Genomic DNA, 24,720 nt, shown 5'->3' with positions numbered 1-24,720 from the left:
AAATCAATGCTATATATCTTGATATATTAAATTGGTTAATGTCAGATTCATTTTAAGTACAATGCAGTCAGTCTATGTCTTACTTATGCATATTTTATCTCAAGCGTCCAACACAGGATCTTACTGGCAGTAGGAGCTAATACATTCTGGGTGGGTTATGCTTAAGAAAAAAATTGATTTGATAGAAAGAAAATAAGGAAATGCTGTTTTTAAAAATGTTTTTTAAAAGAATCTCACTTCCTTTAGAGTAATATTTAATGTACATTGTTTTATACACACACACGAATTTATGATAGGATTAGGAGGTACAATGTGATAGAATTCATTTGGCTATATAAATTCAGAAGTTGTGAAAAAAGTTGGGTAATGATATCTTCAAGTGTTGAGGAAAGTAACTGCATAGCAATCACCTAGACATTGACTGATAGAATTTATTCAGCTTGATAAATGAAATAAAAGAAAACCTCACATTGGGGCTGGGGATTTAGCTCAGTGGCATAAGCGCCTGCCTTGGAAGCAGGCAGTCGTGAGTTCGATCCCTGGTACCGGTAAAAACGAAAAAGACCAAAAAAAAAAAAAAAAAAAAAAAAAAGAAAGCCACACATTTCAGAGGTTGAAAACTCTGTGAAAAAAAAACTATAAACTCACCTGTAATATGCTGAAATCATAAATATACCTCTGTAAGAAATAAAAATGAATAATTTCTGCCAAAATAAAATTTTGTTTTCCCGTTATTTACATTAAAATATGTCAATACATATTACTGTTATTAGTTTAAACTTTGCAACGCTCATGTTTCCTTTGTTTTTTTATTTCATTTAGTACAAAGGCCAAGAGACATAGAATTATGTGACTATAATTTCTTGGCAACATATGGACTCTTTACTGAAAGTTTCATTTACTTCATTCTTCATCACATGATACACAGAAAAAAAAAGCAACTTATCAAGAACTATCCCGTTGACATCATTTTGCTCACTCACTTTTACCTATATATATATTCATTTATTTTTTTAAAAAGAAAAAAAATATGTAAGTTCAGGGGCTGATAAGTTGCAAAGAGAGACAGTGAATGAAGATATAATTCTATAATCAAGAAATAGAGTTAATCTCAGATAACTCGAAGAGAATTTTATTCTTAAAATTATACAAGATATATATTAAATAAATATCAGTGATAAGCTAAAAAGGCACAGAACAGGGAACAATTCCTATACTCCCAGGCCTTAAAAGAAAGGAAAAGAGCCAAATGAATAACGGCAACAGAGTCCAGTTAGAGCTGCACATGTGGAGAAAATGTATCCATTGGTAGGTCTCAGTCTGTATTATTAGTGAGATTTCATATTGCCCCAGCAAATGTCTTTTACTCACAATTTAAAAGAGGAAAAGCTGAATTTTTCTCATAGTTTCAAAGAATTTCATCCATGATGGGCAGAGACCTCATGGCAACTGGGAACAGAATACAGGGTAAGAAAACCACCAAAGATAAGTTCTCCAGTGAAACACCCCAATATCCACCTCTCATTGAGCTAACTCCACCTACTAATTGCATATTCAGCTTCTAAACACAAGTAAATTGATCCTCAGATGTGTACAAGGCCCTCCTGAACCAAGCATCTTTCTTAACAATTATGATCAACTGGTTCACAAGTACTAGAACCTGAAGCTCAGGAACATGGCAGTTATAATGGAGAGACTGCTTCAAACTTTTCTATACTTATCTGTGAGTCTTAAGCTTGTCATTGTTATAGGCTTAATGCATTTGGGATCTAACCACTGAACGCTCACAGGAGATACAGAAAGGGTCAGCAACTTAGGGGACAAACAAGAGAACAAAAGACAAATAAATAAGGTTGAATACATTAAAATAAATCACACAAAAAGTAAAATGCAGTTATGAAGATAATTCTAAAAATGGTTTTGAGGTAAAGTCATGAAAGTAGTCAGGAAGTTGTGTTTAAATAGTTCCCCATTGTGATGAGAGTGGAAACAAGATAAACTGTGAATCCAAGACCAGAATTTAAATAGAGACTAGAGCTGTGAGTAGCAAGTCAGGCTCTTCAAAACATAGGAATTGGGATAATCATATAAAAATCTGAGGTTTAAAATGATCAGAAGAGAGAGACCCATAGTAGTAGAGTTCAACTTGGTGGGAAGGAATTGAAACTGAATTTTAGAATCAAGAATCAGAATCGGATGGGCATGAGGCGACATGCCTGCACTCTCAGCACTTAGGAGGCTGAGGCAGGAGGATTACATTGAGGTCTGCCTGGGCTACAGAGTGAGTTCAAGGCCAGCCCTGAACTACATAGCAAAACACTGTCTGAAAAAAGATGAAGAAGATGGGGGAGGAGGAGGAGAAGGAAGATGGGGAGGAAGGGCCAGAATCTGTGTCAAGAAAACAAACTTTGACATTTCACGCATAGATTTTAATTCTTCTCTGGCTACTAGAAACTACAAAGAAGAAATTATAAAATTACAAGTGGATAAAATAAACATCAATAATTCATTCAGAATGAGATGTTTTACTCTTCTGCGTCATCCGTTGATGTTATTTGTCTCTATGCAAGGGAGGTGCTTTCAAAATGCAAAATATGTGCCTACATAATACAGAAAATTTAGTGACTATATTAGTCTTAAACAAATGTGTCTTAATCTCTTTCCTCATCACTGAGATACAGTACCTCACATAACAACCTAAACAAGAAACATTTAATTTGGTTTATGTTTACAATCCATGGTCGGCTGGGTGCAAGCAGCTATATCATAGCAAAGGTGAACAGGGGAGGAAAGACTGCTCATATTATGCATTCAGGAAGCAAAGAGTGAAGGGATTAACTTCAGAGAGAGATACATCCCATCCTTTCAGGTCAAACCCCAGTGACTCACCTCCACCTGGGCTCCACTTCCTAACAGGTCAGCTATCAATCCCCACTATCCAAACACTTCCCCAAGGCATTCAATATTCAAATCAAGAAGGGGATGGGGATTTAGCTCAGTGGCACAAGTACCTGCCTTGCAAGCACACAGTGGTGAGTTTGATCCCTGATACAAAAAAAAAAAAAAAAAAAATTCAAATAAAAAAAGTGTGCACCATGCCTCAGTTTGCTGTTTCTCAATTGAATTATATTTTCCTCTTCATGTTTCAGTTTAAAGAGTGTATCTTAAAATTCTAATTATTCAGTATACTCCTATTCACTACTGAGTCGTAGTTTTAAGTAATACAATGAAGTTTTCACTTGCTTGAATCTTCTAGACCTCTGGGTATACATAAGATATTTAGTATGAACTTTCTTATAAATGTGTTCTATCCAAATTCGAAAGTGGCTGCATTTCATATCCTTAATCTGAGAGTACTTTAACATTATTTTTTCGGTAGGCATCAGTCAATATCATTTTAATCATCTATTCTTTGCAGAATAAATGTGTTGTTTTGTAGAATGTAAGTTCAAGTTTAGAGATAATGAATAAAACATTAGGTTTTTTGCATCTGGAGTATCTGAATAATTTCTTTTTTTGTTTTTTTAATTAAATAAATTTATTGGTACATTTTAGATATACATCATGATCACACTCCTCATAGGGAATTTGTACCTGTACATGATATATCTTGATTTTTCATTTTTCCCATTCTCACTCTTTCTTGTAACCTCTCTTCAACTCCTTATTTACAAAAGATTTTTTAAATGTTTCCTTCTTTTCTTGTTCTTTTTTCTTTTCCCTTCTTTCCTTTCCCTATTCCCTAGTTCCCATCCCCATTTGAATGTTTTCTTCCTATTTCCCAATATCTAGTATAGATTTTGACCCATATTTATGCTTTATGTTTCTCAAACCAGAGAAACAATGTGGTATTTAAGCATGATGTCTGATTTACTTCACTTAAGAGTATGGTCCATTTACCTAGACATATCTCAAGTTTATCACTCTGTTTTGGCTGAGTAGACCATTATATATTTTAAAAATCTTCTTTACTTATTCATCTGTTGATGAGCATTTGGACTTATTTCAAGATTTAGCTATTACAAATTGTGGCACTAAAATCATGGGTGTGCATATATCACTGTGGTATGATACTTTTAAATCCTTTGGTAAGATAACAAGAAAGAGAATATCTGAGTGAAATGGAACCTTCAATTTAGTTTTTTGAGGCTCTCCATGCTGATTTCCACAAAGGTTACTACAGTCTATTCTCCTACCATCAGAGGGAAGGGTTCCATTTTCCCTATATCACTGCCAGTATTTGTGATTGGTTGATGGCTTGATAATAGCCTTTTTTTTTTCCCAGAGTGAGATGCCATCTCTGTGTTGTTTTAATTTGCACCTTTCAAATGACCATGGCGTTGAACATTTTATTTTAATATATTTAGTTTTCATTTGTACTTCTTCATCTGAAAAGTGTATATTCATTTCAAATGACCATTTTTGGACTGGGTCTTTAAATTTGGGGTTATAATATTTTGATTTATTTATGTATTCTAGATATTAGGGTTTTGTGTGGGGAACAGCTTTCAAAATTAAATGGTAATGCCAATACAACATATCAGAATTTATGGCACTCAGTGAAAGTAGTCCTATGAGGGAAATTTATAGCAGTGAATTCCCACATCAGAAAAACCAAGCAAGCTCAAGTAACCTAATACTGATCATCAAACTTGGAGAAAAAGAATATGTAAAATCCAAAGGTTGTACAAGGGAGAAATTATAAAGATTAGAGCAAAAAGTAATGCAATGGAGTCTAAGAAAACAATATAAAAAATCAATGAGTTGAAGAACTGGCTCTTTGAAAGATTAAATAAAATTAAATTCCTAGACAGTCTTATCAAAAAATAAAAGAAAAAAAAGACTCAAAACCATGTAATTGAGAATGAGAAGATTGAAACTACAACAGATCCTGCAGAAACACAGAAGATGATCACAATCTTCTTGGAGAACCTGTTAAGCAAATAATATGGAAAATAAAAAAGTGGACAGATTTCTAGATATATAGGAATTAACAAAATTGAATGAAATGATATAAAAATTCTAAATAACCCTGTATCACTCAATAAACTTAAAGAGGTAATTAGAAACTACCAACAACGAAAGGCCAGGTCCTGTTGGCTTTGCTTCTGAGTTCTATAAGAAATTTAGAGATCTAATGTCACTACTCAAGCTCTTCAATGAAATTGAAAGTGAAAGAATATTCCCAAAGTCATTTTAAGAGTACTTTCAACAGGAATTAAAAATGTACAACATTATCATCTGTATTCACAGTTTCTTAATTGATCAGTTAATACTTTATAACATAATTAATACCTTTTTTGTTTTAAAAAGATCTGATACATTTCGTGGAGCAGAGATGCTCTTCAAATCAAGGCGTGGTTTTGAGAGTATTATCAATTATTTAAGAAAATGTTTGTATGATACAATAGAAGCTAAGGATTTCCCTTCTTAACCTTGACCATATGTATGAATGAGAAAACTGGAATATAAAAACAAGAATCTATTTTCTCAAATAATCTGACTCCCACTTAGAAGTTGTATAAACTAAGGCAGTATTCTTAATACATAATAATGGTGAAGTTTAAGTGGCAAAGCATGATACCAATTCCTTTTATGTAGCTGATGCTTAATATGAATCAATTAAATATCAAACTGAATCTTTTTCACATACTTTTGTAGGAGATAAGCATTGCCTGCTCTTTTATTTGCTAAATTGTTTGCTTCCTTTTAACCTGTTGTTATTTTATAACATTGACTTACTCAGTATTCATTAATGTTGACCACCAAAGTGAGTCTTTATTCCTGGCAGCTATAATTATTTCTTCAGCCATTTACTCATTTAGCGTATCTGAGTATGTGATATTTGCCAGTCATTGGTAAAATAATCTAGATAATATTCTTTTCTTTTGGGGGTTTTATAGCTATACATAGATTGCCAATGGGGATATACTGAGTAATTTTGTCATGTGTGAACTCCATGAATTATAATTACACAAACCTAAATGGAATAGATAAATCACCAGCTGTGGCCTCTTATGCAATGTAGAGATGCCATAAATGTAGGATGCCGGCATAACACAGCACAATACTTTATAGTAAGATTTTTCTTCTAAATAGAAGTATACTCAAGAATTATGATGAAAGGTACGGTGTAGTAAGCATATGAATGAGTGATGCAGTCATTTTTATCTTTATCAAATAATATGTGCCGTACATAATTGTACTGCTATATTTTTATATAAGTGCCAGTACAATAGGTTTGTTTACATGAGTGATGCTAAAAACAGAGTAATAGATTGTGTGTGATGTTATGACAACAGTGTCATTAGATGAGAAGAAATAATTATTGGACCATCATTTACTACCGTGTTATCCATCATGGAACAAACAATGCAGCACAGGGAGAGAAAAGATAAATTTATAAAGAAATAAACAAAATTAACTTTATGGGTCAGTATAGCATTATTTGCATATAATCCAAATAATTTAGCATGCTGTGGTATGCTAAATTTAAAAGTTTGAGATCAGCCTGGCCATCAAAATAAAATTTCACTTTAAAATAAAACACAAAGGCCTAGGGATGTGGCTCAAAGGTGGAGCAATTGCCTAGCATGCATGGGTTCCATCCTCAATACTGCAAGAGAAGGGTTTTAAGCATAAGGATATGACAATTTAATTTGTCTTCTTGACAAGATAACTGGCATTGCATACAGAATGGACTGAGAAGCATGAGAACAACTAGAATGGTAATTAATGAGTCTCAAAAGGCTTAGATTATGGTTTGAATGAGTAAAACATAGCAAACACGAAGACAGGTAGCCATATGGAATCCCTTTACAGCCAGAAAAAACAAGCCTTCATAATGTACCAGATGAGGGAATGTAGGAACACAGAAATCAGGAACGATACCTAAATTTACAGCTGAACATAAAACAAGAATGTTACGACCATATGCAGAAGTGGAGATACATGACAAACTAATTGCAAATTTATAGAGAACTAAGAGACCAGTTTGGATGTAGCAAATTTGAGACACAGCTGCATGGATCTCTTTCTCATCAGTGGTCATGGATAAATCATGAGAGATTTCAGCTGCAGAAAGGTATTGAGAATCATTCGTATTGAGACAATATGAGGGGTGGGAGGATGGCAGGACAACAAGCACTAAAGTTAGATGATATTATCTAGGGACGAGTGATCAGAGCACATGAAGACCCAGATCTAACTTCCAAGTCCACTCTAATACTTTGTATCATTTAAACTGTTAGAGCCAGAAGGAGAGCCTGGGTTAGTATGTCCAGATAACTATAAAACCTGAAAAAATGTACTGTGAAGTCTCCAAGAGAAACAAAGCAGTTTAAGAATGAAAGCTCTACTGGGAGCTATAGGGTGCAATGAAGATTAAAACAACAACAACAGCAACAACAACGACAACAAAAACATCCATTAGGCTTGGCAATATTGCAGCCATTAGTGGAGTATAGAAAAGCCAGTTCTCTGATCTAGTATTATCTAGAGAATCCTACCCAGCTCATTCGCTTTAAAATATTGACCTTACTGATTCCTTGTCCGTTTTATTATTCTCTGTAGCAATTAAAATCTGAGAGACTAGAGATTTGTTTATATTTATCATCTGCATCTGAAGTAGAATCAAGGCTCCAGGAGGGCAGGAACTTTCTTTCGTTCACTATTGTATTCCCAGCATGTGACACAGTGCTTGATCGGTATTAGATGCTTAGCAAACATGAGTTAAATGGAAAGGGAGATATAGAAACATAGGTATACCAAATGCAGCTGAAATGTCTAAAAAGTGAGAAACACTATTAAAATTATTCTGGTATATTACAGCCACATCATACATGTTCATTAGCACAGATTAACTATGTAAGGATTACACCTACAGCATGTTAAATCATTGGTAACATAAAATTATCTATAGTGAAAATATATTTACAGCATGGAGATTGGAAAACACTACAAATCTGGAATGTTGCTTGTTTCTATTTTGTTTGTTTAAAACCAATTTATCGGGGCTGGGGATTTAACTCAGTGGCTTAAGCACCTGCCTGGCAAGCGCAAAAAAAAAAAAAAAAAAAAAAAAAAAAAAAAAAAACCGCAAAACATCAGTGTGATACTTGTTGTTTAAATTCTTTTGTATTGAATGTGGGATCATGTTTGTAGTGTGAGGCTGGATTATTGTTTCAAGAAAACAAATGAAAAGTAAGTAAAGAGAATTTGTAGTTTATGGAAATGAGAAAAAAACTTTAATAGAAGGGAAAAAAGAATAATTGTTATAGTGCTCAATATCTCGGTCTTATGGTAAGATACATGAGTTATTTTCTGACCATTAAAATCTAAACATCATACAGTAGTACAAAACTAATCTCTCTCTCTCTCTTTCTAGTTGCTATGTCCTTTCATTCCACATTCTTTCTTCATTAATACAATATTTTCAACAAGAGATTAATTCCATTTAATATTATGAATACTCTATTTTTATTTAATACATATAATTTCTATGAAGATCAATCAAGTGAGTCATGTTTTCTACTTTTTAAACAGCACTGATTATATTCTTATTATTCCTTATCATTTTCTTCAGATTTTCTTATTATATGCTCTTTCTCATTTGTACTTTCTCCATCTTTGTTTCACATTTCATTGTCTTTGTTCCAGTGAAATTGTAAATTATATTTTTTCACATTTAAAGGTCTTTATTATCCATGCGTATTATTGTGTTTATAACTGCAAAGTAGTAATTACATTAGTGGATTCCAAAAATGCCCTAAACTCATACTCAAATAAAATTATATTTATTTATGCTATCAAAAGCAGCATATATCCCTGTAATTTGGAAGGGAATTAAATTTTCCCATTTGCTTATTTTGGATTACATCAACGTGCTTCTTCTCTTGCTCAGAAACTACTCAGATGTTTAGATGTTTGACCTGCTGGCTTCAGTTTTCAGTTAGATTGATGTAAAACTTGGAGTTAGCTCAAGAAAATATCCTTTACCATCATTCATATTATAATATGTTTGTAAACCTTGTATGTGATATTGTTTTGCTAAACATGCCTTCTTTAGATAGAGCGTTTCATTCATGGAACTTCCACGACAATGTTCATCATAAATATGTTTGAACTAGTGATATCAGTGTAGTACATCAGACTTGCCCAGAAGTTCACCAGTTCTTCCCTAGGAGATAGATCTAGTCTAGTTATAAAAGTGACTCATTCCGTCAACAATTGGTACTATGTCTTACAATGGTAGACATCCCACAAATGTATGGTGAAAATATAAATACAACCTCAGAAAATACAATTATGTGTCAATTGGAAGCAAATCACTAGTATTTGATTATGTATTTTGAGCATTTATTTACATTTATTTTGCCTGTTAATATTATCCCTATCTATTAGAAATAAACTAATATGAATAACTTTACAGTTTAAAACTAGGAAAAAAAGAATTTAGTGAATTTTACCACTATCTCTTTTTTTTTTAGGGGAAAGGTCATGACTTAATCAAGGTACATCTGCCTTAATAAGCTAAGCACTTTTACATGTTGTCGATAAATATTTATAATGTGGTATTTGTTTCAAAATGTGTGACCTTTATATATAGATTCTACTTTTTAAGCTAGTAATCATTGGAGAAATTTGTTTCTAACCGCCATTATTTCCTCATGCATATTTCCAAATCCCCCAAATTATGAGAAACAACCATAATACCTAGTTAAATTTGGTTAAAAATATCCACACTGACCCTAATGTTTTTCAACTCTTGTTTCTAATACTGTAAACAGTTAGGGTACAGAAATACAATATTTTGTGTTAGTAAAGAAGACAGGTTGCTTCTGAAACTTACTGCACTTTTTCTAGAAGTAGGAAAAAAGTCAATTTGGTTAGGTCAAAAGCAGAGTGCAAAAACAGCAGGTGACAAGGGAACAGAGTTAAATGCCACTGAGTCAAATACTTCCTTCTCAAATGGAAACTCCAATATTCCTTTCCACAATAGGCATGTAGAGAGAATTGTAAGATGTACAAATGTTTTTCTATCAATAGTCTCCCACACTGACTGATCAGCGCCCACTTGTTAGGTCAAGCCAGCTTCTATTCTCCTAGTTTTCAAGTATGTGCATTAAAAAGTTTTTTTTTTTTTTTTAAGGTTTCAAGTAGCCAAGGATTTTTTTTAAAGTATATTTAAACAGAGTGCTTAATAAGTAGATGGCTAAGGGACACAATTTGGAATATTTTTGTATTTCAGAATTGAAAATTTAGAGAAAGAGCATTTCATTTTCATTAGCTGCTCATGGAACACATTTGATCTTTGACGAAATTTTCTAAGGGTCCTTTTTGAAACTTGTGAAGTCAGATTTAATTGATTTTCCCCTACCAGCTCCTATGCATTTCTTCTCGGGTATTCTAAGAATGTTTAGTATTAACACTGTACAACGTCCATTCCTATTTAATTCCCCATAAAAAATCCAGTGAAAGAATGCATTTGTGTGCTGCAACTCTTTAGTACAATGAAACAATTAGAATTAGTGGTAAGTCTACAATGATATATAGAAAGGAGTAAAGTGATAAGTATATACTGCATAAATACATTGAAAAAGTCACAGAAAAATAACAGTAAACCTCATGAGTATGACCAATTAGTATGGGTTTACCAAACATAAGATGTTTAAGGTAAAATTTATTTATCTGTAACTTCCTCTCTACTTGGAGTCAATTTTCTAAGAAATCATATCTCTGGAATAATTTATTTGCTACATACTCTTGTAAACGTCTAGAGTACAGAGCCTGGTGCTAAGTAGTAACTCAATAATACTTTAGTAAACACATTTTTCAACATCTCATATTTTCACCACAGTATTCTTCGTAATAACATCACCCACTACCATTATTAATTAGACCAAATGCATTATGTTTACCTTGCATTAGTATAGCTATCTTTAGAATTTTTTGGTTAATGATCAGAAAGCTGAAATAGTTTTCAATGTATTAGAGTTTCTGTTAGCATGTGAGTTTCATTTCTGTTTCTGTTTTTTTCTGTCAAGGTTTAAATATACATTTTTCTTTTTGAGTCCCTGCTCTCACTGTGAAGCAAAATGGTGATAATAGCATTCTTCTAGTTATAGCAGAAGCATATTGAAAAGCAGTAAGTGAATATTTGAAAAGATTGAATACCTTAATGTTTCTTATGGATAAACACATGGCTTTTTATCTTTATTAATGTCATTATGAAACTGAATCATCTTCATCAATGCAAATTACTTTCATTACTATATTTCATTGTTCTTTTACGAAAAGCATTGTTGTTATATGATAAAACTAACTACTTGGATCAGTGGATTAAATGCTAAAAATGGATTAATTAAGGAGTATTTAATTTAAAGAAGACAACACTAAAGAATTTAATATAAAAAGATGTATAAAAATGATTTTCTTTTAAAAATGTATATGGATTACAAGGTGTGTTGGTGCAAACCTGAAATCCTAGTACTCAGAAGGTTGAGACAGGAGGGTCACTAGGAGTTCAAGGTGATGATGCTGGATTACATACTAAATTGAAGGGCAACCTGAACTACTTAGTAAGACCCTGTCTCAAAAAATACCACAAACAAGCAAAGAAACAAAAACATGTATATGGATTGTATATAAAAACATAAAAGGAAAAATACAAATACTTTGTAGCCCTAAATATAAAATATTACAATTGAAAATAACAGTTGAATAATTTAATGAATTAGTCCATTGATATCATATTGTCTACAACTTGTCAACTCTAGCATTTAAAAATCACATATTAAAACATAAATAATTTCAAAGAACCAACTTCTTTCAGAAGTAGCTTCTTTAGAATTTTACATCTAAGTAGGCTGTTATTTTGTAAGCATAAGCTTCACTTGTGCCAACAAGTATGTCCTTAGATTTCCATGTGTGTTTAGGTCATGACCACAAGTTTCTTCTTCTCAGTTCATCCATTTTACTTCTCTTACAGTGAATTAGTATATTTTCTTTTTTATTTTAATCGTTTTCTTCATCATATAAACTGTGGGAAATGATCCACATATAAATTTATCATGATTTCTAAATTACATTTGTCACAGATCTAGAAAAAAATAATGTTAAAATTCATTTGGAACCAGAAAAGACATAGAATAACAAGTGCAATTCTGGGTAATAAAGACAAGTCGGGGGCATCACAATCCTGGACCTGAAATTATATTACAAAGCTACTGTGATAAAATCAATATGATATGAAAAAAAAGAGGACTGAGGATCAGTGGAACAGAAAATAAGATGCAGACACAACCCCAAAAAATTCAGCCATCTTATCTTTGACAAAGGAGACAAACATGTTCACAGGAAGAAAGAATGTCTCTTTATTAAATGATGCTGGAAATACAGGCTCTCCATATGCCTAAGACTAAAGCAAGATCCACTTTTTATCACCATAAACTAAACTAATGTAAAAAAGTGGATCAAAGATCTAAATATTGAAACATAAACACTAAATCTACTGGAAGAGAAAGTAGGTAAAATCTCAGAGACAGGTGTAGGCAGAGAGTTCAAGAAAAAAAAGTACAGGGGAAATACATCAAAGAATCAAAAACTTGGTTCTCCTCTTATTAAACAGGTTTTGCACATCAAAAGAAATCACCAACAGAGTGAAAAGAAAATCCACAGAGTGGGAAAAAATTATCCAACTGACTCCTAGGACTTATATTTAGACCATATAAAAAATTGAAAATGTAAGGCCTTTAGGGGCTGGGGATTTAGCCCAGTAGCATAAGCTCCTGCATAAAAAGGAAAAAGAAAAGAAAAAAGAAAATGTAAGGCCTCCCAAATTCAAAGACCCAATCCAAAAATTAGCATACTTCTCAGTTTAAAAAATAAAAATCACATATAAACATATGAAAAAATGTTAAGCATTATTGGTTGTTCGAGAAATGCAAATTAAAACACTGAGATTTCATCTCTCCTGAGAAGGAATGCCTGCCATCAAGCGATCAACCAATAACAAATACTGGTAGGGCTATGGGGTAAAAGAAACCCTTCTGCACTGTTGGTAGGAGTGTAGACTGGTACAACCACTGTGGAAACCAGTGTGGAGATTCCTCAAAAATGTAGGATTAAAGGGTCCATTCAACCCAGCTATTGTCCTTCTGGGTATCTCCCCAGAAGAATTGAAAACCTCATACCACAGCAATATATGTTCACACATGTTTACAACAGCACAATTTGTTATAGCTAAATCTTGAAAACAACTCAAGTGTCCATAAACCTAGGATTGGATAAAAAATGTGTGCTTTTTATTTTAATATCGTGGATTACTACCAAACCTTAAAGAGGAAAAAATGGAGACTTTTATAGGCAAATGGATACAACAAGAGACTACACTCATAGATGAAATTAATCAGACCCATATGTGTAAAAATCATATTGTGTCACTATTGCAAGATACTGAACAGGTAAATAGGATCTGAAAAGCACAATAGATAGTGTGAACTGGGAAGGAACTTTTCAAAAGAAAAGACAAAATGTGATAAGGGAAATGAAAGGGAAAAAGACACAAACGAGATAGTTAAAATAGATATACAGCTAGTTTCTACTTGTTTCTTGAAAAGAATGTTTTTTTTAAAAAGAATGTTTTGTTCTAATATTATTTAGACAAGATATCATGTCTATATCCTATATTCTGAATAACTACTATAAGGACAACAATTCACAGTGTATCAACTATTGTAACTATCTTACTAACCTGTTTTGAAACCCAGGTTCATTGTTTGTTTATCTTTTTTATCTTTCATAGATAAAAAGAAAAAAATTATATTTGCTCACTTTTTAAAATAAAACTCTTAAAAGGCTGACTCCCCAAAGCTTTTGAGTGGCATTTATTCACATGTTATCTTTGAAATCTGAGAGTTGCAGGAGGGAGCCTCCCTTTTAGATTTCCCTGAGGCATTTCAAGGTTTGCCTGGAAGCTGGGACTTTACAGAGGTTGGCTGCTCCTGATAAGAATAGTTTTGTTAAAGGTTCCAGCTTCAAAACAAACACATTTACATTGACTTTTTCAGGGAGAAGGGCATACTCAGCAAAAAATTTTGCAACTTAGCTTTTTGTTGTCTCTTTTTTGTTGTTTGCAGCTACTTTGGGTACAACATAGAATATATTTATCTAATTATAAAATTTATGTGAATAGAGTTTGGAAACTATAGATAAAATGAAATACAAAAAGAAAATTATTATCAGTCACACTAGTAGATTCACTCTACTAATATTTTCAAGTATGTTTTTCTTCTCTTTGTTTCCGAAATTGTTACAAAGTCTATCTTTTTTGTTACATTTTAAAAGTATTGCCTTCAAAATATGAAGTATATTTCAAAACCTACGTTTTATTAATTTGTCACATTCTTTATAGTTATTTATTCATCCTCTAATTCTCTGTTAAAATAGTTGTTTTGGCCTGATTTTCTTTTCTATATGAGAAATATTTTTTGTAATGTAAATGCTATTTACATTTCCCATGAAATTTACATAAAACTTCATTAAATTTCTGATCATTTCCTATGGATTCCTACGTGAAAATTATTGGAATATTTTATATAATTTTTAATATTTTCACAGGCATTCCTAAACTATTTTTCATAAAGTTATAGCCAACTAATATGGTTCAGGCTAAGTAGGAAGACTAGCCAAATCATTAAACCTGTTATATTAATTATTATCTGTGATAACTCGGACCCCGGTATGAAATTCAAGGAAGCAAGAAATTAAAATTTGGGAAGCAAAGGCTTTATTAGGTAAAATCCAGACCTGGTGACAAGTCTCCAGAAGCCAATTTGGAGACTGCGCACCTCACAGCTAAAAGTCAGGACTTTTTATCTTGTAAATCCACAATCAGCTGCTGGTCACACAATGTAAGGAGGGGGCTGGGGGTGTGACGGACTACAAAGCAGAAATGGCAATTGCAAGTCTCCCTGCATACTAGCAAGTGTAGATAAGAAGAAATCTTGTTTTTCTTAGCAAAGAATAGAGAAGTCTAATAGCAATTAACAACCTTAGTTACCTTACTTTAGCACCACAATTGTTCTATTTGTAGAGGGCAACAATGGTTAACATATCAATTAGGGAAGATTTTACAATTCTTTACAGAGGAGAGCATTGATTAACATATCAATCCTTTGCCCAGAGGGGAAGGAAAACACACATTTACAGTAAGGCCAAGTTACAGGTTAGGGTTAGTGCACAAAGTATTCTTTCTAGATAAGTACTTTAAAACAATTACTTTTATTGCCCTTTGGTTAATAATTAAATTCATAATGAGGAAAGAATAGGTATTGCATAATATTCCTCTCAGATTTGTGCATTTAAGTGTGTAGTAAACAAATTTTGGAGAAATGAATAAATAATCAAAATGTAGATAATGTAACTTTTTTGAATCAGTAGCTTCAGAATCACCAGGGATGTTGTTGAAAATTCAGAGACCTTGGTTCCAATCTCACCTGAATCAGAGTCTGAAATTTAAAATGATCTCCATGTTATTTATATGCACAGTAAAATTGAGAGAATCACTATGTACTATGGATAAGAAACAGACCAAAGAATAATGATTTTTCTCTCCCTTCTAATTCTTACAAAATAACTTTAAAATACTATAGATTAATCATAGTCTTGCTATATGCAAAAGGACTAAGTGACTTGTTCAAATGTTCTGTGTTATTGGACTGGCAATTTTACTCTTGAGTTTATCACTCATAATCAGACTCTCTAACTGGGATATACATATTTAATCAGACTATTTAATGTGAGTTAAGCAAATACAATTTGTGGTACGTAAAATACATTGCCTGCGAGTTGCCTTGACTTCTTGCCAGGACTCAATGTTTTTCTTTTGTGTTTGTCTTAAAATTAATTATTTTAACTGAAAAATTAAAATTTCATGAATTTATCCTGTACAACATGATGTCTTGAAATGAGATCACATATTGAAATGGCTAGATCAAGCTAATTAAAATACTTTGACTACACACATTTATCAGTTTTGTTTTGTGGCAAGAACACTTAAATCATCTTTAACAAATTTTAACAAAACAATCCATCATTACTAACTAGGTTGTATGATGGAGCTCCTGAACCTATTTCCCCTCCCTGGATCAGATTTTCTGTTGGTTGGCCAATCTCTCTTCAACTCTTGCCAGTCAACTTCTGGTAACAACATCCTGCCCTCTACTTTTTGGAGTTCGATATATTATGATTTCACATAAAGATCACATATTACTTTTTATTGCAGTCTGATTTATTTTACTTAGCATAACATCCTTCAGGTTCATAAATGTTGTCACAAGGAAACGCTCTGTTTTTAAGACTGAAGTATATTCCACTGCCAAGAATTGTGTTTGCACTTTTCTGAAGTTATTAATACAATTCCCATAAAGGGTTACAAACTTTTATATCTAGATTCCTTCAAATTAGCACAGTGAGTAAACTGTGATGGCAAGTGGAAAAAGAATCTTTTGAACGATCTGCCCCTTTGTGTATACCATTATAAGTTAATAGTGAAATGAAATGCTGGCTTACCTTCACTCCCTAAATATGGTAAATGACATGGTGTTAGAATTAATTTATGTGCGAGATGTTTAAATATATCTTGAAAGTCTGAGAATAAAAGTGACATTCTATTTTAAAAGCTGCATCATAATGTAAACAAATATTTTTAATGTACTTAAGGAATATTACCAATCATTATCCATCTGGTCTATTGCTATTTTATTTTATTTTTATTGTGGAAAGATATGGTTCATTTTAACAGAGATAATTTTTAATTCATTACTTAGTATAATACCATGAAAAATGTAAGATGTAAAATTTTTTACTGGGAGCCTAGACATTAAGTGGTTTTCTGTAACTGCTAATTATAAATGTACTATTTTAATTGGCATGCTAATATAATTTCCATGGAAAGGAAAATGTATTTCTTACTTTTGTTTCTTACCTAATAAAAGCTTCTTTTTTAGGTAGGCTGGGTTTGGTGATTTGAATTAAAAGAAAGTATTACAGAATGAAGTTTCTATATGAACAAGTAAAAGAAATTAACTTTAGTGCTCATCTCATTGGTCTGCCAAATCGCAAGGACATTTTGGGCCTGATTATCATGTTCTAATTAGTCTCTAGAGGACATTCATAGACAATCGAGTACACATTAATCTGTCTTCTTCCTGTAACATTGATTTGCTCCTTATCCTTTCAGAGTCTCAAATATAGAAACCAAAAATTGATGTGTGGTGTTAATGTGCTTACAGATGTTGCTACCACTTGTCCAGATAAGAAGTCCATCTTAATGTATATAACATCACTGTTTCAAGTTTTGCCTCAGCAAGTCAGTATTGAAGCTATTCAGGAAGTGGAAATGTTGCCAAGGCCATCAAAGGTGACTAAAGAGGAACACTATGAATTACATCACCAAATGCATTATTCTCAACAGGTAAAGTTTCTTAAAGAAAAATAATACCAGTTGCATTTTGGTTTTATACATGTTCTTATAATATATTCACCTAGAAAATGGATGTATATCCATGTATATGTAAAATTAGTGTGTATATATATATATATATATATGCATTTAAAATATGTATGCAAAATATATACATATCATAATGTTTATATACGCAGAGAGATTTCTAAAACTTTTACATTTTATCTGATGTATATAGTATACATTGATAAAATTCAAATACCAATGCTTCACACAGGAGTATAGAGTGAAAAGCACTCATTTCTATTGTGTAGAATGAAATACAATGGAAGACATACATGTATGTTTAGCTTTAAATCAGCCATAACCTACAGCAAACAACAAGAGGCCAAGAAAAACAAAAGCAAACACTTTGTCTGGCAGATTATTGATAGAGTAATTATTTTTGATTAGTCAAGATAATACATTTAAAATAGATTAAAATATTTCTGATACAAATTAAATGGAGATATTATATGCATGACAAAATCCATCATGAAATCTCTGTTGAGAGTGCAATGAGATTCTTCCATTAATTGATTTCTTCTCACCCCCAAAATAGATTTTTTAGGTGTTTTCATGACAAAAAAACAATGAGAAAGCCTTTAGTATAATTTCTGTCGAAGTTGTGGAGAGTTCTTAGTCCTAATTTTTTCGCTGTACTGAGCTAGTTCTATACTTAGCTCATGAAAGCTTCCACTATTTCTAGAGTACTGACCTGATGAGTGTTGGCTTTGTTTTCTTTGGATTCAGAGAAAAATTGTTTCGAGTGCCTATTTCTGCCAGAACGACAGACATCATCCCGTAGAATTAAGGGACTTGTGTTCACATGCAATACTCATGGTTAAATGCTACATTCTTTGACTTCTCAAACATCCTGCTCTGCAATGTGATAAAAATTGAGTGTCACAATTCAGGGGGTGTACCAGTTATTTGTATCACCATTTCAGATTTTCAATTTAATGTGCTGTATTTGTTGATTTATTATTCACTTACTGAATATATACATTTTAGCATGTTAGAAAATAGTCCTTTTAGATCACTTACCATCTCTCTTTTCCTTTCTATCTGCCCTCCCCCAAAACCCACTCTGTAGATCACTGTCAGTCTTGCACAGGGCTATGAGCAAACAACTTCTTCTTCTAAGCCTCGATTCAAGAGCTATGCCTATACACAGGCTGCTTATGTCACCACCTCCGATCCCACAAGGAGCCCATTTCCTTCAAAGGTCTGTCAACATTTACCCTCTCTTCTATAAATCAGAGAACTTCTTCCAGGATAGTCTGACATTACTTTTGCTCCTTTGAAATTTTCAGGGTCTATCTTGTCCTTCACAACTGTTTTCTTTTTCTCAGTTTTATTAGTTTCTCTCACATGATGCTGCTCTTTTATTGAGTCTTCTCTTGTTTTAATTATGTTAATGCTTCCTAAATGGGGATTCTCATAATAGTGATTTGTACTTCCGTGCTATAATTAAGTGGAAGATGCTATTTAACAAAGAATTCCAATAGTCAAAAAATAGAAAGCTTATTTAAAGTATATATACACATATGTGTATGTATATGTGTGGACAAATGCATAAAAATTGTAAAATTTATGTGGGGACTTTATTGTAGATATCTGCTACATAAAGGAAATACACATTCTAAATGCTAGCTCCTATTATGTATTCTACCAATGTGTTTATGGTCTATTTAAACCTGTCAGAATCCATGCACTGTTTCATACTTTCAGTTTAATATGGAGGCATCTACTCAGTGGAGATTTCTACCCTTGCAGTATTGGAGAAGACCTAAAAATATAAGAAATTATAGTCTCATATATGTTATAGCATGGAAATGAAAAGTACTAGGATTGCTAGATTTGCAAGAATTTTATTCTAAAAGAAAGCTTTATTTGGCTCAGTACAGCAATTTGAAAAGTTCTGGAGAAAACTACACTTTTACTAAAACTACACTTTGAGAGTTTAGAAAAATGAACCAGATCCTATTAGTAAATATGAAAGTATACATTTTTGGAGACTCATTGGTTGTTTTCACTTTTTCTCCCAAGATACTGGTGTGCATGTAATTAGCAATTAATTTGGCATTTAATTGAAACATGTTGAAAATTCTAAACTGTGACAAGATTCCCCCAAGGAAACTTCTATTTTAGAGTACAGCTATGCCCTCTATCCTTGGCTAGTTTTTCTGCAAACCCAAACAGAGGGCCCTGAATGAGAGAGCTTTTGTGACTCAGACTCATCTTTAATTCAGTTGCCATCCATGTTTTCACAAAGGCTGGTTGTATAATCTTGAACGAGAAACCAAAAAATGTAACCAGTTTCCTTGTAATTAATAAAGAATAATAATGCTATGTGTTTTTGAATGTTTGTTATAGTACATATGTGTACCTATATGAACTAATCTAATGTTTTATACATCCCTTTTGGAAAATAAGCATTATTTTTACTCTCATTTTAAGTTTAAATGTATTTACCTATTTCTTCATACACACACACACACACACACACACACACACACACAATGAACATCCCCTTGAAAATCTCAACTCTTTTTATGCTCTTTTTATCATTGTTCTTCAATGGAAGCAACCAACATTTAAGCAATAGTCACTGCTAAAGAATTCTATGACAAGCAAAGACACAAGGTTTTTTTTTCCTTTGCTATCACTTTGTTGAACTGCCTTTTCTAGATTTTTCTCCAATGCTTATGCTGGCAGCACATTTGTTGTTCATTACGACCTCATAAAATCATTGCACAAGTAGGACTCCTTAATGAAGTATTTGTAAGTGGATTTAAATCTTGCCAAACTCCACTTTTCTGTCAATCTTTGTTTAAGCATTACTGCCTACAATAATATGTCATGAAATATTCAATGCATTCACTTATCCATTTTATTTAAAATAAACCATGGGAATTAACCCAGTGTTTATCTTTTGGAAAAGAAGCAGCACAAATCACAAGAGACAGGGAATGATATATTCTTACTGTTGCTAAAGGAAGCACATCAGAAGATCATTTACACACAGGTTTGATAAGTTTATGTCTCAACTAGTTACACTAAGGAAATTGTTTCAGAAGTCTCAGAGACACTGAGCCACCACTGCCCCTTATGAGTAATATTTGCAGCCCTTCCAATGAACTCGAGGTAGAGTGAAATGGATTCCATCAAGTTTTGTTCAAGCATTCACTTGAAAGTCTACCAGGAAAAATGTAGCTTTCCATAATTGAGCAAGCTATGTAAGTTACTTGCTTCCTAATGAAAACAAAAAGTTGTCAATTTTTTGTCTCAGTCATTCCCTTTGTTGAGGCACAATGCCTGACTTTCACAACTTAAAGGAGGAGAAGTTTGTTATTTTGGCTCCCATTTTGAGTCTGTAGTCAGTTGACTTCAAAGCAGAAAGGGAATGATGGAGAGGTCAGTAGGAGGATAGCTGTGCACATTATGGTGGCCAGGTAACTGAGAAAGAAAAGAGGAGCTTGGAAGGGCAAATTCCCTGTCCAGATTATATCCTCTCAGTGTCCTGCCTGCAAACAGGGCCTACCTTTTCACAAATCAGCTAGACCACTGCTAAGCATATTACAATTGTCATGGTTTATGTTTGTGTCCCCCAGGCCTCATGCGTTTGCATTGTTCATTTGTGATGGTTCATTGTATAGTGCTTGGATTGATGGTGTCAGTGCTCCACCCACATAGAGGTGGAGCCAGGATGTGATGTAATGGCAGGAAGAAGGTGTGTCTTTCTCTTTGCTGGTTCGAGTTTGCTGTGGGCGGCTGCCATGAACTGCGGTCCAGCCATGCCCGCCTGTCTTGGAGCCAATTGAGTGTGGACTGAAACCTCCAAAAACTGTAAGAAATAAACCTTTCCTTTCCAAACTTTGGGCTTCAGGTATTTTGTCTCAGCGATGAGTAAAAAGTAACTAAGACAGAAATTTGGTACCAAGGTGTGGGGTCATTTGCTGTGACTATACCTGGCCATGTTTTTCAAGAGGCTTTGGAAATGGCTTGTGGGTGGAGTTTGGAAAGGTTTGGACATGTTGCCTGGATGTATAGAGCTGGAGCAGCTTAGGCTGTTCTGTAGAGGAGATTCTGGTCAGAGCTCAGGAGACCAGAAGGCTGATGATAGAAAGCCTCTTGGTAAAGACCAGGCTCGGGAGGTTTCTGCTGGGAAGGACTGCATTGGTTGTTGGACTCCACATGATGTGTGTTATGGCTTGGCAGAAAGTTTGTCTGAATTTTGCTCCTGCCCAGAGACTTTGCCTGAGACTGAGACAAAGGGCAATGGACTGATTAATCTTGAAAAAGAAATTAAAAAGCAATGGAACATTGAGGCTGTGGCATGTCTATTGTTGGGAGCTTTTAGTCAGCTTTATGTTTCAAATCAGGAGCAGAGAGCCCAGCAGGATAATGTACAATGCTGTGAGTTTGGCCCAAAGGAAGATTCCAGGAAGGGTGTGGATTGTAAAGACAGAGTTGAGATTTTGATTCCTGAGGAGAAACACAGAGCTAAGAAAGATGTCCCCGGGGCATCTCAAGAAGCAGGTGCCCACCCTGTGCAGCCTCATAGCAAAGATGAAGAGTGCCATGCTCCAGAATGGCAACAGAGGCCACATGAGTTTCCAGAATGGCGACAGAGGCCACGTGAGGTTCCAGAATGGCGACAACACAGAGAAGCTTTTCATCACAATCAGGTAAACAGAGCCCTGTGATCCAGGCAACTGACCCCTACAGCCAAAAGAGAGAAAAGCCTGGCCACTGCTTCAGCTAGCAGCAAACCTTGGCGGCATCCACAAGGTGCTGATTTTAGGTGCAAGGAAAATGCACGAATTCTGAGGGTAAGACGGCTTCCACCTCAATTGCAAAGGGCCTGGGAGGCCAAGCAGTGTGCCCCTGAGAGGGCAATTTGTAAAGATGTAAGGGTGAAGCCAAAGGTGCAGTGGAGACCCCAGAAGTTTGGAAAAGCCAGGAATGTGGATGATCCAAGGGAAGCTGCAGAAAGCGAGCAGAGAAGATTTAAGAGAAAAGCTGCGGGAGCTGAAATCGCTGGAAGTGTCTTGGGGGTGGAATCACCCAAGGCTTTTGGAACTTGCAACCAGATTGCTTCAGATGTTGAGTGTAGAACTCTAGGACTTAATGTTCGTCCTGCTCGATGTTGGACTTGCTTTGATTCCAATGCTTTATAGTCCCCTGTTTGTAACTTTTTGGAATGGTAATGTTTATCTTTTGCCTTTGCATTTCAGAAATGTTTAATCTTGTTTCTTTTGTACAGGGGCTTATGGTTAAGAGTTTGCCGTAGATCTTGGAGGAGACTTGGGACTTGGACTTTTCAGCAATGTTGAAGCTGTTAGGACTTTGGCAACTCTTGGAGGTGGACTAAATGTCTTTTGTATAAAGGATGTACATGAGTCCTGGGGTCCAGGGGTGGAATGTCATGGTTTATGTTTGTGTGCCCCAGGCCTCATGAGTTTGCATTGTTCATATATGATGGTTCATTGTCTAGTGCTTAGATTGATGGTGTCAGTGCTCCACCCATATAGGGGTGGAGCCAGGATGTGATGTAATGGCAGGAAGAAAGTGTGTCTTTCTCTTTGCTGGTTCAAGTTTGCTGTGGGCGGCCGCCATGAACTGCGGTCCAGGCATGCCCGCCTGTCTTGGAGCCAATTGAGTGTGGCCTGAAACCTCCAAAAACTGTAAGAAATAAACCTTTCCTTTCCCAAACTTTGGGCTTCAGGTATTTTGTCTCAGCAACAAGTAAAAAGTAACTAAGACAACAATTGTGCATGTCACTCTTAATCTATACTGTAAGAAGAGTCTTCATAGGTCTCAGTATTTTGAAGCATCAAGTGTCCTCACCTGTCGCAAACTTGGAAAACCTGATTTATATTTATTAGTATTTTTGAACTTCTTGAGGTAAAGCAATCTGACCTACCTAAGGATTTATGCCTATAAATGAGTTCTTATCACAGTTTACAATGAAGAAATACTATTTGGTGTGAGCTCCCAGAACTGTACCACTTAACTCTTATTCTTCCTTTTAATATTGTACTTATTCTTACTTTTGAAGCATTGATCATCACTTCTTTTACTCTACTTCTAATCTTAAATAAAATGTGTTCAGTCTCCCTTTCAATGATTTTTCTCTCTTATGGAATATAACCCTGTCCAAAACTTCTACAGGCACACACCCAAGTGCATACTCCCTCCCCAAACACGACACTTTATTTTGCTCATGTATTTTTATGAAATGATTTCTGTTACCTACTTCATGCTATAGAGTACTGTTTGATTTATTGATTCATTTATTTATTCAAGAATGAAGTATTCTTGGTCTCCAAATTAAATGAATTTTGTTTAGTACTCATATCCCTCTTCATTGAAATGCTTTTCTCAGAGTCTACTCAGCAAGTTATTCCCCCTGTCTGTTCTACTTTTCTGTGTGAACTTTACTGTTTCTATCTCTTTTTCTAACATCCTTAGGAAGATCTTTGGCCTTCTTATCTGTATACACTTTCCTTAGCAATATAAATTAATTCCCTATTTTCAATCTATATGCAAATGACTAGAGTATCTATGCCCTTACCACTTTCGGTCTTTTCCTGGTTTCAGCCACATTTCCAAATCATTTTGGTCCTTTGGTGTGTATCTATACATTGTTGTTCACTAATGTCTCAAACCTAGTACAGCCCCAAATGGAACTCTGTAGCTATAGGCCACATATACTTGCTTCTTTATCTATCCAGTAAAGCAAGTGCATGTTTTGACCTTAGGCACCCTCTGTGTATTGGACCCATTGTTCAAATCTTGCTTCTTGTTCTATCAACTGTACCATTATCAATGAAGGCTGGTATAGCAAATATGAATATTGTACAACCCATGATTTAAATAGTGTGGTTGTTCAAACTGTTTGTCCTTTATCTTACTTGTGTTACCTTCTTTATCTCCCCCATCATATGTGTTCAAATCACTTACTAAATAGCATGACTCAGACATCTTAACTTTATCAGGAGGCTTTACCTTTCATAATTCCTTCAATAGCTTGCCTAATGGCATAACTGGAGGCCACTGTTGTGTCAAGGTCAATGTACCCCTGATACACTGAGTTTGATTTATAAAACCATTAGATAAATTAGTAGTTACTGCAAAATTTTTCACTTGAGCAACTGGCAAGATAAGTTACCAACAAGTAAGATGGGAGAAACAGTAGGAGGAGT

General features: G+C 34.1%; 1 protein-coding gene across 15 annotated transcripts in view; it reads left to right on the top strand.

Annotated features, from left to right (window-relative positions):
* Nucleotides 1–24,720, top strand: part of Dmd (dystrophin) — a 2,110,831-nt gene that overhangs the window by 564,436 nt on the left and 1,521,675 nt on the right. For 14 of the 15 annotated variants that reach the window (XM_063242792.1, XM_063242803.1, XM_063242804.1 and 11 more), the window contains exons 8-9: nt 17,295–17,476; nt 18,603–18,734. In XM_063242792.1, the coding sequence (XP_063098862.1) occupies nt 17,295–17,476; nt 18,603–18,734 (314 nt within the window). The remainder of the gene's footprint in view (nt 1–17,294; nt 17,477–18,602; nt 18,735–24,720) is intronic. The other variant, XM_063242799.1, reaches the window with a different exon arrangement.

The sequence above is a fragment of the Cavia porcellus genome, unplaced genomic scaffold, assembly GCF_034190915.1.
Source record: "Cavia porcellus strain 051 isolate PalLab524CR breed Dunkin Hartley unplaced genomic scaffold, mCavPor4.1 scaffold_33, whole genome shotgun sequence".
Taxonomy (NCBI): Eukaryota; Metazoa; Chordata; class Mammalia; order Rodentia; family Caviidae; genus Cavia; species Cavia porcellus.
Note: the sequence above shows the minus strand (reverse complement) of the source record. Positions and strands in the feature narration are given on the sequence as shown.